This window comes from Cottoperca gobio, chromosome 6, assembly GCF_900634415.1.
Source record: "Cottoperca gobio chromosome 6, fCotGob3.1, whole genome shotgun sequence".
Taxonomy (NCBI): Eukaryota; Metazoa; Chordata; class Actinopteri; order Perciformes; family Bovichtidae; genus Cottoperca; species Cottoperca gobio.
Window position 1 is genome coordinate 21,166,543 of NC_041360.1, and position 16,191 is coordinate 21,182,733.

Here is a 16,191-nt window from a genome sequence, read left to right on the forward strand (position 1 = left end):
GAAACATGTATTGCCCCAAAAATAAATATGTACTTGGCAGGAAAAGCTCTGAACCTCAAGGTACTCTTCAAAACGAGGCCATGCTGCATGAAAAGTGTAAAGAGAGCACATTGTAACCCCAAAACACACAAAGAGAAGAACCAAGCCATCACATATTTCTGAGATATGGAATATACATTATGCACGAGGGAAAAGATGCCAACTCCAGTTTAAAAATGACAAAATAGGGCAAGAGGAGGATGGAGGGAGAAGCCAGCCCATAAACCCATAATAATAATCATCACGGTGAGAGTGTGGATGATGTCAATGACCTCATTCAAAAGCAACTTAACAATGTTTTCACTTCATCGCATATACTTGAAATGCATTCAATGCCTGACAGAGAGCTGATCCCGATACCTGGACCCTTTCCACAGCGCAGATACGCAAAAAATGATCATTAAAGTGAAATTATTAAGGTTTGTTTGGACTAACAGTGCAAAACTCAAAGCTATTCAATTTATAATAATATAAAGCTGAGGAAAATAGCAAATACTCACACCTGAAAAGCTAGCACCAGCGAATGTTTGGCATTAATGCTGGATAAATGATTGATTGACACAATCGTTGGCAGTGTGTTCCAGAAGAAAAACAACAAACTGTAGGTCTGAGCATGTAGCCATAAATAAATAAATATCATGCGTGTTCAGCGACTGATGTACAGATGTTGCTTGTTTTCGGGGAGTGGGGAGAGGGAGCCACAGGCCAAGCTAAGTTGAGAGCCAAGCTGTTAACTGTATCCTAAATTTCAAGAGGTGATAATGAAATTAATCAGGTGTGTTTACAACTGTATGGTTTCCAGAACCAGCTGTTGTTCATGTGAGAAGCCAGAGACTTCTCCTGAACTCTTCTCTTTCCACGTCCGAGGACTTTATGGTCCACCTCTTTTAATATGACTGTGTCCTTCAGCGCCGCTTCATTTCAGCCCCACTTAGTCTTCAGGTTGTCGAAGGGAAGATGGCCGACTACACCGAGCTCATTATAACCTGAAAGAGCTCTCTACTTTTATATGCTGATCGCTCCCTGCCTGAGATTACTGAAAGACTTCTATCACCCCGCAGCATAAGTGGACCTTGAACTAAATCACACGGACAACATTTTTACTGCCAGATTTTTCTTTTAGGCTGTACCGATGAAAGGAAACACACGCACGATAAAGAAAGATCTGTTAAAGTAAAAGTAATCTGGATGCACTTCACACAAAATTGCGTAATTTAATTTACGCTTAGACTGAAATGGATCAAAGCAAAAAAGAAATCAGAGACGTTTATTGTAGAATCAGCAAATGACGCACTTTAAGTAGAGCCACATTGATCCGCATGGCCGATATCATAGTCACATTTGAGCTTTCGGCACACAAAAGAATCGAATCAGCGTATCGCATCTCTCGCAGTTAAGTCATTTCCAAACAGTGTCACTATTACATTGTGTCATCCGTGTAAAAGAGCAGAATAGACTGTAAAACGTCTACTTAAGTACATGTATTGGTCACAAATATGGCTGCCAATATTTAAGAGTATTTGTAGGATCTTGATGTGTTGGTCTTATGAAGTTACTGTTTTAGATTGGTCTTTATTTTGTATTATTTTAGACGACTCTAGGATCGTTTTGATTTGTGGCATATTTTGCGTGTATGTGTATTGTATGTTATTCCTCTGTCACTCACCGTTATTGTTTGCCATCTTGACCAGGACACTAATGAAAACGAAGGAAGAAATAAAATAAAATAACAAACACATATTTTGGCCAGCTTCTATATCACTACTATGCCGGTTACGCTGGAGCATTCGTTCTTTGGTCTTTGTGCTAAAATACTGATCCTGATTAGTTTTGAAGGCGTTTAGCTTGTGGGTACGTCCTGCTCCATTGTGATTGTGCATTAACTATCACCAGCCGCTAAACTGACACTAATCATGTCTGGTTCATTTCTCTGATGGATTGGTAATTTATTGTTATTATCAGATGGCGTCTCAGCTGCTGCTGAAGTGGATCCTGTGATTTCATTTTAAGCAAAGGTTTATTGGTTGCCAGATTTTTTAAAACAAAAACAATTGTTATTGTCCCGTTGTGGCAGCAAGGATGCACAGATTGATCTTCTTCTAAAGCTGCAGGGACTTGAATGCACTGCTACACATGAATGCAAATGAGCCACAGTTACTCAATAATAAACTCGGCACTCTGTTATCTCGTATCACTCCAGCTGCTGTTCAGAGTAAAGTTTCTTTCATTTGAGTTTCTTTCATGTAGTAAAGAAATAATATACTGACATTCTGCAACCAGTCTGAGGAGAGCGTCTGGTGTTTCCATCCAGAGGCGCTGACACTATGTTTGAATAATGGCCTCGTAGATAAGATGTACTCAATGTTTCTTTGACTTGTCGTGCTCCTTCAAGAATAAAGGTGACGGAGCTTTGGCCATCAGGGCCTGTACGCTTCTGGTTACGCCTCCTATCTGATTGTTTTTGCAACTACACTGTGTTTGTTTTCTGTTGCAAGTCCTGCACCATTATTGTTATCAATCTCCAATCATGTGTTTTCTGAGGCTTCCAAAGAAAAAAAAGCATTCAATAGATTGTTTTGTGGTTTGGCTGCAGAAGTGTGAAAGGTGTTTCCTGTTTTCCATCAATAAGTAGGAAGACAAACACAAACTCTGCCTCAAAGGTCATGAGTCACATTTCACTGAGTGTTTTTGTTTCTGTTTCCTGTTGTACTAAAATACCTCCTGTCTGACCTTTTCTGAGTCAATCCTTACAGCAGAATCTTTCTCATCCACATAACTGCAGCGCTCTCAGCTCATTACCGAGTGTGTGAACCCTACTCCGACCACAAGGGGCGTTACCACTTCGGCTTCCACTGCCCACGCCTCTCCGACAACAACAAGACCTACATGTTCTGCTGCTACCACAACAACACCGCCTTCAAATACTGCTGCAACGAGACCGAGTTCCAGTTGGTCATGCAGATCAACCTCACCACCACCTCAGACGGTTATGCACACAAGTAAGTACAAAAATAGAATTAATACCAATAATCACACTGTCATTTGACACTAGTTGACCTCTTTACACACCTGCATCTGCACCAGTACCATGTCCATGAATAAGACAGGATATCTACTTCTATACCTCTCGGTTCAGGATCAATGAGCCAAAAATATTAAGGGCTTTATTAATGGCCACATTGTGGGCGCTATCCACACCAAAAGCTAAACCGTTCGTCTTTTGTCCATGATGGGACTTCCCACCAAATGACATTGAAATCTGTTTTTGAGTTATCCTGCGAAACACAAACAAAGTCATGTCTTCATGGAGGTAATTAGGGAAAAAATAGGTTGTGCTGAATCTTGAGTAGAGTGTTACGGGAACAGCCTATGGTGGAACAGACAGTTTCAGAGATGACATTTCCTCAGATCAGATGAAAACAGCCTGCTTGCTCACAAACGCTTCGCTCCCTCGACGGTATCGCACTCATTGACACTGTTTATTGACATTGATCCACACCTACAGAGACATTCAAAACCACCACAGAGAAGAGCAGATGCTGAAAGCAGTTGTTGTGTTGTGAGTGGGACGCCTCCACAAGATCGCTCACAACGGCAGGTGTTAAGTGTTAATATTGGTGCTATATAGTGCTGGCTATTATTTCAAGCATCACTACGGTATTCTATCACACTGTAGTACGGACATCTGCATGAATTATTAATAGTACACACTTATTCGTACAGATTCAAGTGTGAAGGACACAGAAAAATTATTCTCTTGTTCTGTGGAAGCTCTCAGTTCTTTGTACTAATGCCTTCCCAGCATGCATCTGTCTCGGGTGGTTCACACTGCCCTGCAGCAGGTCGTGATATTTCATTTGTGTGTCAGATGGCCTGTTGGGACACTCTTTCATCCTGGTTCACTGGGCGATACGACTGCGGGTTTGATATTTACCACCGGCCAAGCGAGTTAAACCGCCCATAATTCTGCTCGCTGCTCACACTGCGTGGAGAATATAATATTATAGCTTTAGATTTACTGTAGATTAAGGTGACACTAAAGGCGTGTGTCCTCTGAGGGTTTCACAAGTCAGAGCCAAGTAGCATATATAGCTCTCCATTTTGTTACAGAGTAAATGAAATGACGCAGGATCGGAAAAGATTCTTCAGAGTGTACGAGTCAGCTGAGAATGAAATTGATGTGAAGCAACAGGAACCGCTAGAAAACCTTTGACAAGTAATCAATTGCATCTGCTTACCTTCTCTGAGGAAACTGTGTTAAATATTGAATAACATTTGTTTTAGTTGTGTGGTCATGATCCATCCATCCAAGGACTGTGCACATATTCTTGTTTGCTTACCTGCACTCAATTATAGCCTGGTGCCTCCACAAATTACCCGAGTAGACATACAGACTAAATTATAGGTAAACGTCTCAGACACAAAAGGTGAAGAAAGGCAAATCCAGTTAAGGATACATTTGCTGTAGAGATAGCCTTAGTGCTCCTTCGAGCAGCGACGATGTTCGTTTTAAAGCCTTGTATTTAGATAAATATCCCAAGGCCACACACCATTTTTTTTTAGAGAGGAGTGGATACACTTGATTAACTGAACTAAAAGCACTTGAACGCCACTTTTCTTGTTTAGGGCTTCATTCAATGCAGTCAAACAAATTGCTGGGTCCTTGCAAATAAATCTCTATTTATAAGTAATATCCTGTGTCATCTCCGTCTCGCAGAGTCAGAATATTAATGTCTCATTCTGTAAAATAGAATTACTTTCAATTTGTGTGCTATTCGCCAAATTAATGTCGTCAGCGTCATAGAAAAGCTGGATCATGTAATACATGACGAAAATTTATGAGCGGTAAAAAGTGCTGTAGGAGCACAGATTACCAGAGCCAATAGGAGATGGATTAAAAAAAAAGTGTCTTGTGCTAATGAGATTCTTTTTCCAATTTAAGACGCAGAATCTGGAACAGATGGAGGACATTTCTTAAAAATGTATTTAACTGGTTTTTATCAGGGGAGGATTTGATGAACGTCTTGGTCCTGCCACACCTGGCAGCTCTGTCGTAGCTCTTGGGATTTAAGAGCCCAGCTTAAGGGTATCTGGATGGTAGCTCTGAGCGTGTGAGTGTTTGTCATCTTCTTTCCCTGATTGCACTTTGCTAATACTCTCAGTCCGTGTCTCCCGCAGTAATTATACAGCCCTGGTTGGTGTGTGGATCTACGGCTTCTTCGTCATGGTGCTGCTGGCGCTGGACTTTCTCTACTACTCAGCCATAAACTACGAGCTGTGCCGGGTCTACCTGGAGAAATGGGGTCTGGGAGGACGCTGGCTGAAGAAGGCTCGCAGTCAGTGGCACAGGTCCATGCCAGAGGAGAGCGAGGCCCAGGCTCAAGCCCAGCCCATGGTCGCCAGCCACTACCAGCCCAGAAACAGCCTCAGAGGGGAGAGCCACACCCCCACACTCCTGCCCTACAACACATCCACCGCATGGTGAGTCACTGTCTGTCGCATGACGACCGCCAACCTGCAGTTTGGCCCGCATGTCTCCTGTAAAGCTGCGAGAATCAGCAAATCGGGAAGAATGATATTTACGTCACTAATCACCTGGGTAACCACAGCTGGTGTCTTCATGGAAATATCTCCATGGGAGCGCTGGCAGTGTGCAAATAATAATGTAAACATAGCAGACAGGTAGCTGGAACAGACTGCTGGGGTTGTAGATCATCAGTTCATTAGACAATCAGACAATGTGGAGAGTCTCGCTGTTGTTTGGAAAATAAATTCAAATGGCCCTTTAAGAAATGTTCTTTTACTGCATTTCTTGTGTCTCATTTTCTTGTCTGTCTGTTTTTCTTTGTACTCGGTGTTTTGTTACGTCGAGAGAGCAACTTGGCAGGGAGACAGTGTGTCTAGCAAGACAAATTAGAGCATTTCAAGCATACTTTTCCCAAGCCAACAGGGAGGAAGCTCAAACATCAGGCTCCACGTTTACTTGAATTCCTTATTAAAGATACACAAAGGACATACACACACATGATTACAGACCACCAAAGATATGTTAACTCTGTTCCTGTCAGAATAATAGCAACTCACTGGGAAAGAATTCAGGCATTTTAATAGTTTCCCTCTGACTAAGGGATTAAAAATATTCTCCTCTTACGCCCGCTAATGGGTAATTTTCTGCAAAGCATCTGATCTGTATTGTCTTTCATCTCAAAATAGCTGCTCTCTGTCTCAACATCAACCTCTTTTTACCAGAGAAATGTGGGTTTAAAGTCTGACCAGCTCATTAAGGAGCTGTCACTATCAATGACTGTAAAAGAAGAGAATTACGTGAAAGCTGCACTGCCCGCCAGAGGCCTCTAACTCTTATTTAACCTGAATGATTCGACTTTGAGTCACATTAGAGACCTTTCACACAGTTTCAGTTTCAAAGCACCACCTGCTGTTCTTTCAGTTTATCTTTGTATTACCGTTGAGAGAGTCTCAATGTGTTTTGGGCTGTTGTTCAAACATACACGATGATTTACGATGCCAGGAGTGAACTGTAACACGTAACAGCCTCAGGGAACCTTTTCTTCTTTTGGCAGACATTGCTCAGACTTTCATATTATAGCTACACAATCATAGAGCACAGTCTGAACCAACCAACACTTTTTTTTGCAGTCAATTTTCATGCAGTTCTCCATCTCCGACACTATCTGTTTGACTGGAGCTCAGAGTCTCTTGCTGGAGGTATATATCTCTCTCGGGTCATGATAATTTAATGTGGGCAGAGGTTTGACAAATGGCTCTGAGAAGCAGTGCGGACTGTGCGAGACATAGATAGGAGAGCTGGGATGCTGCAGAAGGGATCCTGGGATCTGCTTTGCAGGTGGAAACATGGTTACCTAACACTGGACATACCCATGGAGCCTTCTCATTAGATATGTTAAGTCAGTTCAATGTGATAGGACTCATCCATCCTAGATTTATCAGGTGGACTTGTGCTGGTAACTCTCCAGCTTTAACCAGAAGACGCTTATAAAAGGGCGTTTGAAAACACAGCACAATCCTCATTGACAAAGTGGGACTAGAAAATTAGAGCGTGCTTAGTCCGTGGTAACTCATGCTGACAAGGACTGATGGGAAATGCCTCCAAATGAAGACCGGTGTGGGATTTTTAATAAAACAGGACAGCTTTTACAAAGTGCTACGAAAAATATTAGATAATCACTCTCAAAAAACAAGTGACAGATGCTGGGAGCTAAATGAAGTCACAAGCAGTTTCTGGGACAAGAATAGCCTACACTAGCCTATTTGCAGTTTCACACAGTGAAGCACTTCTCACAATCACGATGATGCTTACATGTTTTGTCGAATGTGTTAAGTAACGGCGGCTGAGTCTGCATGTGCACCGCAACTGATGTTGCCCACACAGTGCGTCATCAGATGGCCCCTTGGTTTATTTGCGGGGGTGGAGATCTTTATCCCCAGAGAAGATGCAGGGTAATGGCTCAGAAAACTGGGTCCACTTCTAGTTGAACATCTGTTGGCCAAATGTAAACAAAAGAAAGATGGGGTCAAGTCCCACAACTGGTACATCAGCATCTAAAAACAACCCGGCCGCACAGCAACTGAGGAATCAGCGGAGCGATCGTCACTGCAAGTCAAAGTAGCAAACTAATTTTCCACATGCAGAGATCTATTTATTCATGAAACAATGCAGCTCGGCATTCAGCGTGTGGGAATATTGTTAACCATACGTGCTACGTGAGCGAGCCGGTATATACTGCTGCAGCACTGCCTGGGGTTCAGAGTGGGCAGCCTGCGAAAGCGTTATTACTTTCTCTCCGTGGATACCCTTCAATGAAATCTCCTATTCATTTATTCACACCAGGTTGAACAAATAAAGCAAAGTTAACTGGTGTCATTCCTCACTAAGTGATATGAGATCCAGGTGAGAGAAAAACAACAGGTCTGCCAAGCCACACATTATGGTTTATCGTCATTTGATCGGAGGAATGCATTTTGTTTTTTTTATGAGCAGGGAATTGACAGCAGATGGGAGTTTACTTACAGGGTAACGTGGCACTTAAAGGCAGCAACGGCCCACTCAATGATTGATAAGAGGTTGTTGTACCACAGAAATATTGATTTGGTAAAAAACTAAATAATCATATTTCCCGTAATGTTGAACTATTCCTTTAAATAACATTTAGTTTAAAATGCATTGAAATAAACACATGCCGGGCGGTGTCAATAAAGAGGTACTTGAGCTCATCTGACAGGGCTGTGGGGGTACAACAGATAAAACTACTGGGAACCACTGCACTAAGCTGTGACATAGCCACAAAAAAAACATTTTGGAATCACGAATCCTAGCAGGGCTATCATGTAACCCTTAAAATGGTGATAAACTCAGCTGCTCCTGCTTATCGCCATGAAGTGCTCTGCAGCATTAAAGCCCTGATTGGTTGTCCACTCGTGGCTATTAGGACATTCAACGTTTGGCCAGGATCCCAGTCTGTGTCAACCCTCTTTGCCCAGTAGTCCACCTCTAGCAGTAAGTGGTAATGATGAGCAGCAGCAGCAGCATCTGGATATCGTGTTAGCAGGAGAACATTTTTAAAGCAGCTGGCTGTGAGAATCTCTTATATTATCACTATTTTACATTCCTTGTGTGGTGTTCCCACTCTGACACTCTCCGCTTTCAGAACGTCCTGCTGCCGTCATTTCAGTCTGGCTTCACTGCATATCTGTATATGAATGTAGTTTGTCTTTAGACAGTGCTGATCAAGACTTGCTGTGCAATCAAGATAAAACAAACTGCGGTGTGACCCGCTTCTCGTCCAGTGTCAGCTCGGATGGGTTTCCCAAGTAGCCTCCCTACGACCCTCAAGGATAAGTGGGTTTAGCTAACAGATTGTTCAACCTTGGTTTTATGTATGCAGAGCATCAGCCAGAAGTGGGAGAAATGAGATGTTGGGCAACATTAAGTGGCACCACTGCACATCAACCAGAACAGAGACTCTCGAAGGTTCATAAATAACTTAGCATCAAGTTACAGCATCACCTTGTGGCAGTGACCTCCCACTTATTCATGCATTGGTATCTTACTGGGCCAGCTGAGCTTAGCCATGGTTCATGTGAGGTGGCATCTGTCACCACATTCAGCACACATCTGACTCACCAACAACCGTAACACTGCCTCTTACCGTCAGACCTCCGTGACTCAGCGTTATCAACCAGTCTAGTAAACGGAGTCTCCATCACTTACATCACTTTGGTCGTAGGTAACCATCCCTAACACTAACACTCAAACACCTGCCGGTCTGCATGCCGAGGAAATGACACATTCCACTCGGGAAGCTAAAACAGCATTTCCCATCTTTCTCCCCCCCCGAGTTCTTTCTGTCAGAGTGATCAAAGCCTAGTTGGGTATCCTGCATATTCACATTCAGCTTTGAACTCACTGGTTCTGTGGTAATAATAGAATTGTACATTATGAAATTATTCCTGGCCTGTCTGTCCACAGAGCAGCATGCCAAGACCTTGTCCAATTAAAGCAACACTCTCCATGTGGTGTGAGTTAATTAACATCACAGATGATACAAAGGCAGCCAGGCACAGAGCTCTGCTACAGGCTATAAGGAAAGAGCAGGAGAATAGGTTTAGCTCCTTGAAAGTTGTAAAATGACTTGTGGCATTGCCAAGAGCAAGTCAGGTAGCAACCATTTATATTTATTTATTATTATTAGATCTGTTGGCGTACATTCACTTTGCTTTGTAGTCATATTCCCTCAAATGCATTAGAATGACCTTCAAATGGAAACTTGTATTTTCCCATCATTAAGTTTCATTATTTTGGGGCAGAATTGGGTGAGATGTGGGATGTGATTCATAGAGGTGGGGTGGGCTGAAAGTATTTACAAGATTTACAGACTTGTAAAATATTCCTGTAAATCTGATTGTTTTTTGAGAAGCGAAGCTGACTCGGTTTTATGAGGCTTTGTGTTTTCGGGCTTTGAGCTGATTTTCAAGCCAATATGTTGTTATATAAAAGACCAATGTGGATTATTAAGCACACGCATCCGGATCTGAGACAATTTCATCCGTGCAGCTGAAAGCCGTGTTGTTGAAAAGGATCCAGGAGACTCCTGTGGCAACTTAAGGGAACTTGATGACACAGACGTGCAGTCGGGGCTTTAAATTGTCCGTTTGGAGAGGATAAAGCAATGATACGCCCTCCGTTTCTTTTCTTCCATTTATTAAATAGTTCTCACTCTTTGATCCATTTTTTATGAGATCTTTGAAATGTATATGTATGCATGTAATCCCAAAACACTTTTCTTCTCGATATTCTTGGTCTTCTAGCCAGTTAACCACATTTTACGGTCACAAATGGTAGCATATGGAGGTGGGAGGGGGGGGGGGGGGGGCGGGTGGGTCATAACTCTCGTCTCTGTTCAAAAATGGTCCCCGGGGTCAGATGTGAGTGGTGTCCTTGATCGTTCTCCAGATGTCCACTGACTCTCAATCGATGAACATGGACCTCTTTCCCACTTTCCCACACATTCAGTGTCTTGTCCACTTAACGGATTTAATGACAACGTAAACCAGATCAGAGACAGAACCAGAACCGGTCACAGCATCCAACGCCAAACAACATCCTTTATAATGTTCAACCTCTCAAAAATGGAGATTTTCTGCTTTTCTCTGCTTTATATCATATTAAAATGTATATCTCTGGGTTTTGGACCGACAAACCAAGACATGTAAAGACCTCACCTTGAACTTTAAGAAGCTAGGATGGACATTCTTCACTTTCTATAGACCAAAACGATTAATCGAGAAAATAATAGGCAGATTAATTGATAATAAAGAGACAGAAGTTACACATAATAACATCCCAACCACCTTCATGACAACTCAATGACAAGTGTTGTTACAAGCTGCAGAAAAACTAAGCTGTTGAACCTTGTGATAAGATTTCTTTGTCAATAATGAACTTTAATGCTCAATTTGTGTATTTCTCTCTGAACAGAGTGATGCTGCGAGTGGAGTGGACAAACTGAAGAGTAGCAACACCTTGTTTCGTTACGTGGTACAGAGGAGATGCCCCACAGATGCCCCCTGCCCCCCCTCCCTCTGGACCAGAGACACAAACACCAGTGGAGGGCTAGCCATACTGTAGTAGTAAGAAGTGACTACTGCCCCTTTCTAATGAGCACAAAACACCCTTGGACTGACAGCAACAGACTGATATGGCATTTAGAAACCCAGTTGAACAAAAGGCTGCCAGGAGACACAGAGGATCTGCTGCTGCCATAGCAGAGGAGCGACACATTCAACTGCTCGCAGGTGTTCAGCGATCCCCTGAAAAGTCTGCCAAGGCCTGGAGTGTCTCAAACAGATCCGAGCTGAACTGGATAAACTGTACTCACAAGCTCATAGCGCTTTCTAAATATAACATGTTTATTACACTGCTGTGTCAGTTTGTGTTCAGTAGCAGTTAGACACAGTTGTGGGTTATCTATTTGGTGATTTATTTATGTGAACTAGTCAGAGAAGTATTTGAGTGGTTAACATTCGGGAACATGTAACAGCTTAGGTTGATGCTGAGCATCTCACGTAGAGTAGAGTGTTTTTGTTACTTACTGAAAGCAGACACAAAATGTCTCTGCAGCCATGTTGAAAAACAATATCTTGTATGAAATGTTTTAGTCTCCTTTCTGCAAAACAAGTCATTTCTCTATCTTGTAACGTGTCTGACAAGGACACGACGCCATACAGATGAACTGCTGTAGATCTAAAGGTTTTACATTAGGTCATCAAGATTTCTCTTTTGGTTTAGTGATGCTGAGGAAAAGGGATCTTGACGCTCAATGAGTTATTCACCCAAAGCATTAATAAGGATCAGGGATGCCTTGACAACAGCAAAGAGCTTCATGCTAGGTCGAACATTAATCCTTAGCTATGAGCCGACAAACCCATCTGAGACCATCCCTTATAAGGTTAGTGTGAGACGGTTGCCTCGGTAAACTCATCCATTGACTTGCTTGCCCTTCCTCATTACCGGAGCACAGCTCCATTAGCAATATGATGCAAATGAATATCCATTTGGTTCCTTTATGAAGGAGCGCTCTATATCCCACACTGGTAATAGACAGTAAGCGATTAGCCATAATAGAAAATGTAAAAAAAAACACATTAAAACCCCTTTCACTGGCAGCAATAATGTACAGTAGCTCAATCAGAAGGATGACATGGTGTGTGACAGTCAGAAGCGCCCGTCCAAATGAGCACTGGTTATTCATTGAGGTGTATCGCAGAGATTTCAGGTCAATGAAATGAACAAACAGTATTTCTGGATAATGAACTCGCATCGAAAAAGGTTTCCAATCAATTTTGTGTCGGCTTTGTGAGGAGAAAAGTGAAAGACTTTTAGTTTAGAGCTGCAACTAATGATATCTTTCGTTAGCGATTATCGACAGCACAAGGTCGCTTGCTTTATTTAACCAACGGTCTAAAACCCAAGGATCTTCAGTTATACACTATCATTTATGGTATTGTACAAATAACAATTATTGCATTTGTGAAATCAGTGAAATCTACTATAACCATTAATTCATTATCCAATCATCTAGGGCTGCAACTAAATATGAATTAATAATCAGCTAATTGTTTTTTTTAATGAATCAATAAGTCGTTTGGTCTAAGAAGTGTCAGATAATAGTTAAAAATGCTTTATAAAAATCTTTAAATTACTTGTTTTGTCCAACCAACAGAACAAAAAGTACAAAAATGTTCAATTAGCATTAATTGAGAAGCTGATATTAAGGAATTGTTTGGCATTTTTGCTTGTAAATAACAAATTGATCAACCAAATGGTTCGTTTGTTGGACTAAAAGATACATTGACTGATCGTTTCAGCTCTACAATCATCACATTTTAGGATAAAGTAATTACTTCATGCCCAAATCTGAATTAACTACAGAGATACATTCGCTGTAATCCATAAAATGCTAAAGGACAAAGCAGCTGTCGGTGCCAGAGTGTATATGAGCGGCAGCATGTGAAGCCCATGTGCACAGACAGTAGGTCGAGGGGAGGTGTCGGCCCCAATCTTGCATCTGCAACTGGTACCCTGTCAGCTGCCGAGCCTGTACGTGTACAGAATCTCCGGTCTGTGCAAATATCCTCGCTGAACGCTTACAGGAGATACCGGTAATCGTTCAGAATTGGCTATAAGCCAGCCGTGAGACTTGGGGTCTTGCCATCATATTTCTGTTTCATGAAGTTTAAGTGCACCTCTCTGAACAGAACTCTGGTCATGTGCTGCCGGCTTCATCCTCGGTTATCAGCAATAATATTCACATTTGCTGAGTCGTTAAAGCAAGCTCATTCCCATTTCAATGGCTAAAGTTTAACTGTGTGTGTGCCCCAGCAGACTTGTGCTTTCAGGGGCAAAAAAGAATAGGATGTGTCCAAGTGAAATAATTGGCTAGGGATCAGCAGTTGTTCTAAATTACACTCTCTGTAGCTGCCTCCTTATTCCCAGCGTGCGAACAGCAAAGCCAAACAGGGAGAAGTTTGGAGCAGCGCAAAGAGGATTTAATAAGTCCCTGAAGCTGGATAAGTGGGAAAAATCTGATATGTTAAAGAACATGTCGCTTTTCAGGGTTTTACGCTGTGTTTTCTGACCTGTAACGAGGCAAAGGAGGTCTGTTATTATCACGAATAAAGTAATAGTCACACCCAGGGAAGAAAAAATAAAGTTTTTGCCTCTGACAAGCAGTAGCAGGGTCAAAGAATTGATAATTTCCCCCCATTTCTTAAAATGTTACAACTTGATTGTGCGATGTTTTCTGTTTTTGTTTGAAAACAGTCTTGACTCTGGCCTGATGTGTGATGATGTGGTACTGTAAATCATATCAGCTCAGCCTCTTCCCAAATAAATCATTTAAAAAAACATCTTTAATGAAAAAAAAAAACGGCGGGAAGAAGAGAGCACACAATCGTTTCAGTCTCTCCAGGTTGTCATGGTAACAGTTGCCTTACAGTTGCATACCCACCTGTACACAGAAGCTTTGTAGTGGTCGATCCCTCACTTTGTGGGTGTGGCGGTGATGATAATGTGCACCACGTTCTGTCTATGTATTTAGATAGAATGATCAGTACCGTTTTCAGTTGGATTGTTATTGCACTTGTTGACTTTGTATTGTCACGACAGGGAGAAATAAAGTTTTATCTTTTCCAGTGTGTTTAAATCCCTCTGCGTCAGGTGCTCTTTGGAGACAGAAAACACTCCTTTATTTCAAAATGGAGGCCGAAAAACAGACAACGGTTATGAGAAAAGTCTGAAATATATATCAATAAATCATACTGTCAGTTTTTAATTAAAAGTGGACAAAGCTGGTTAGAAATAGAAATAATTACATTTTGTCCTTTACCTCAAATGTTTGACAAGAAATCATGCTGTCAGTTGTGAAAAAGTTGGCTAGAAACAAATATGACATATTTAGCATTATGAATATGTTAGCGTTCGCGAACGTTTGTTGATATTAGCTTAAAATGTTGACGCTCTGTGTTGCCAGATCTCACAAGAGTGTGTTGCTGAGACAGATAAGTCAGTCTCGAACAAAGTACATTTTCTTCTGATTTTGTCCATCTGAACATTTTTTAGTTTAGTTTAAGGCCCTGTCACACATATCCGTATGACAGAGACGTGTGCCGGCGCATACGAAATATCGGCAATAGGTTGATATAAATTAAGGGTAAGTTGTGATCGTTTGAAGGACGCAGACGATACGCTGAACACGCCATACACACCGCCCTGTCACACAGTTCTGTATGGAAGAAACATGCCGGCGTATATGAAAATTTGCTCAAAATACGTCCAACTTTTCCACAGCGGTGTTGTAGCTGACGTATACATAACGTATACATAACAAATTATTATACGTATGTCAAACATTGATATCATATCACTATCTTATTTAAAACGTATCAGAGCGTCTGGACAATGGAGCTGGAAAAGTGCCATCTGGTTCACGTCATGCTGATGCTGGAGAACGGCTAACATGCTGAACGCTAGCTGTACTGTAGAAACACGTTTAATAAGTTACTCCGTCGTCAGGCATAACGTTAACATAGGGTAGGAATAGGTTATCCACTCGTTATCAATACATTGGCTGTAGGATGCACCGTCAGCCGACGTAGCCGATATCTAACGTACCTCTAACGTAGTCACGTAGGTATTCACGTACTGTATTCACGTATGTCTATCGTCAACAACGCACCCCAGCGTAACACAGTGAGCTCTTAACGATTACTACTTATACCTTACCTTATATCAACGTACACCAGCGTGTTGCCGATATTTTGTATACGCCATATTTTTGTATACGTTATGCATTCGTCTGATACATTTTGTATTAGTAAGTGATGCGCTACACCCTCCCCCTCCGTGACAGAGTGAACTCTGTTTGTAGTCCCCCTCACAGCTGAATGAGGCTCCTTCTTTAAGGTGTAGGATGTAAATACAGCAGCAAGCTTCGGGACAAACTTCCCTCTCTGGCAGGAACAGGAATTGTTGTAGATTTTCGTAACTATTTCCATAATCGATTGATAATTTAAGGAATTGGGCTCCAGTGCGCCGTCCTCTCTAAACCCTCTGTTAGAATTTCTTATTTTGTTTTTCACTTCCAAAGATTTAATAAAGAATAATGAAATAAAGTCACTGAAAGAAATGGTTGCAAAAATAGTGTTTTATTTTGTCCTTTTTTCTCCAATGATTTTCTTTTTTTGGTAATTTGGTAAAACTTTGGTTAGAAAAAAAAGATTATGGGGTATTGGCACACATTTCATCATTTATCTATTTCATATTCTCCTCACGATATTTCCAAAAGAAATTAAAACAGGCCTGGCAGTCCATCGTGCGTATGACTGTGAGTAACGTTATTGACTTAGCAGTAACATTATAGCAGTGTGTGTGTACAGACTTATTGGTCAATAAATACTACAACTCATCAAGACCCAAGCCACGTTCCCGTGTCAACTCCGGCTCAGGCTCACTTAAGGTGGGCTGAGATTTAAGGTGGACTAACTATTCTCATTTTAGTGACAAGCCGCTCCTCTGAGTATTGTCTGTTAAATGGTTATTTATTAACATTAGTA

General features: G+C 41.6%; 1 protein-coding gene across 2 annotated transcripts in view; it reads left to right on the plus strand.

Annotated features, from left to right (window-relative positions):
• Positions 1-14,276, plus strand: part of shisal1b (shisa like 1b) — a 30,101-nt gene extending 15,825 nt beyond the window's left edge. The window contains exons 3-5 of one of the 2 annotated variants that reach the window (XM_029434655.1): positions 2,822-3,038; positions 5,218-5,520; positions 11,057-14,276. In XM_029434655.1, the coding sequence (XP_029290515.1) occupies positions 2,822-3,038; positions 5,218-5,520; position 11,057 (521 nt within the window). In that variant the 3' untranslated portion in view covers positions 11,058-14,276. Of the gene's footprint in view, positions 1-2,821; positions 3,039-5,217; positions 5,525-11,056 lie in introns of those variants that run through there. The other variant, XM_029434654.1, reaches the window with a different exon arrangement.
• Positions 14,277-16,191: the final 1,915 nt, after the last annotated feature.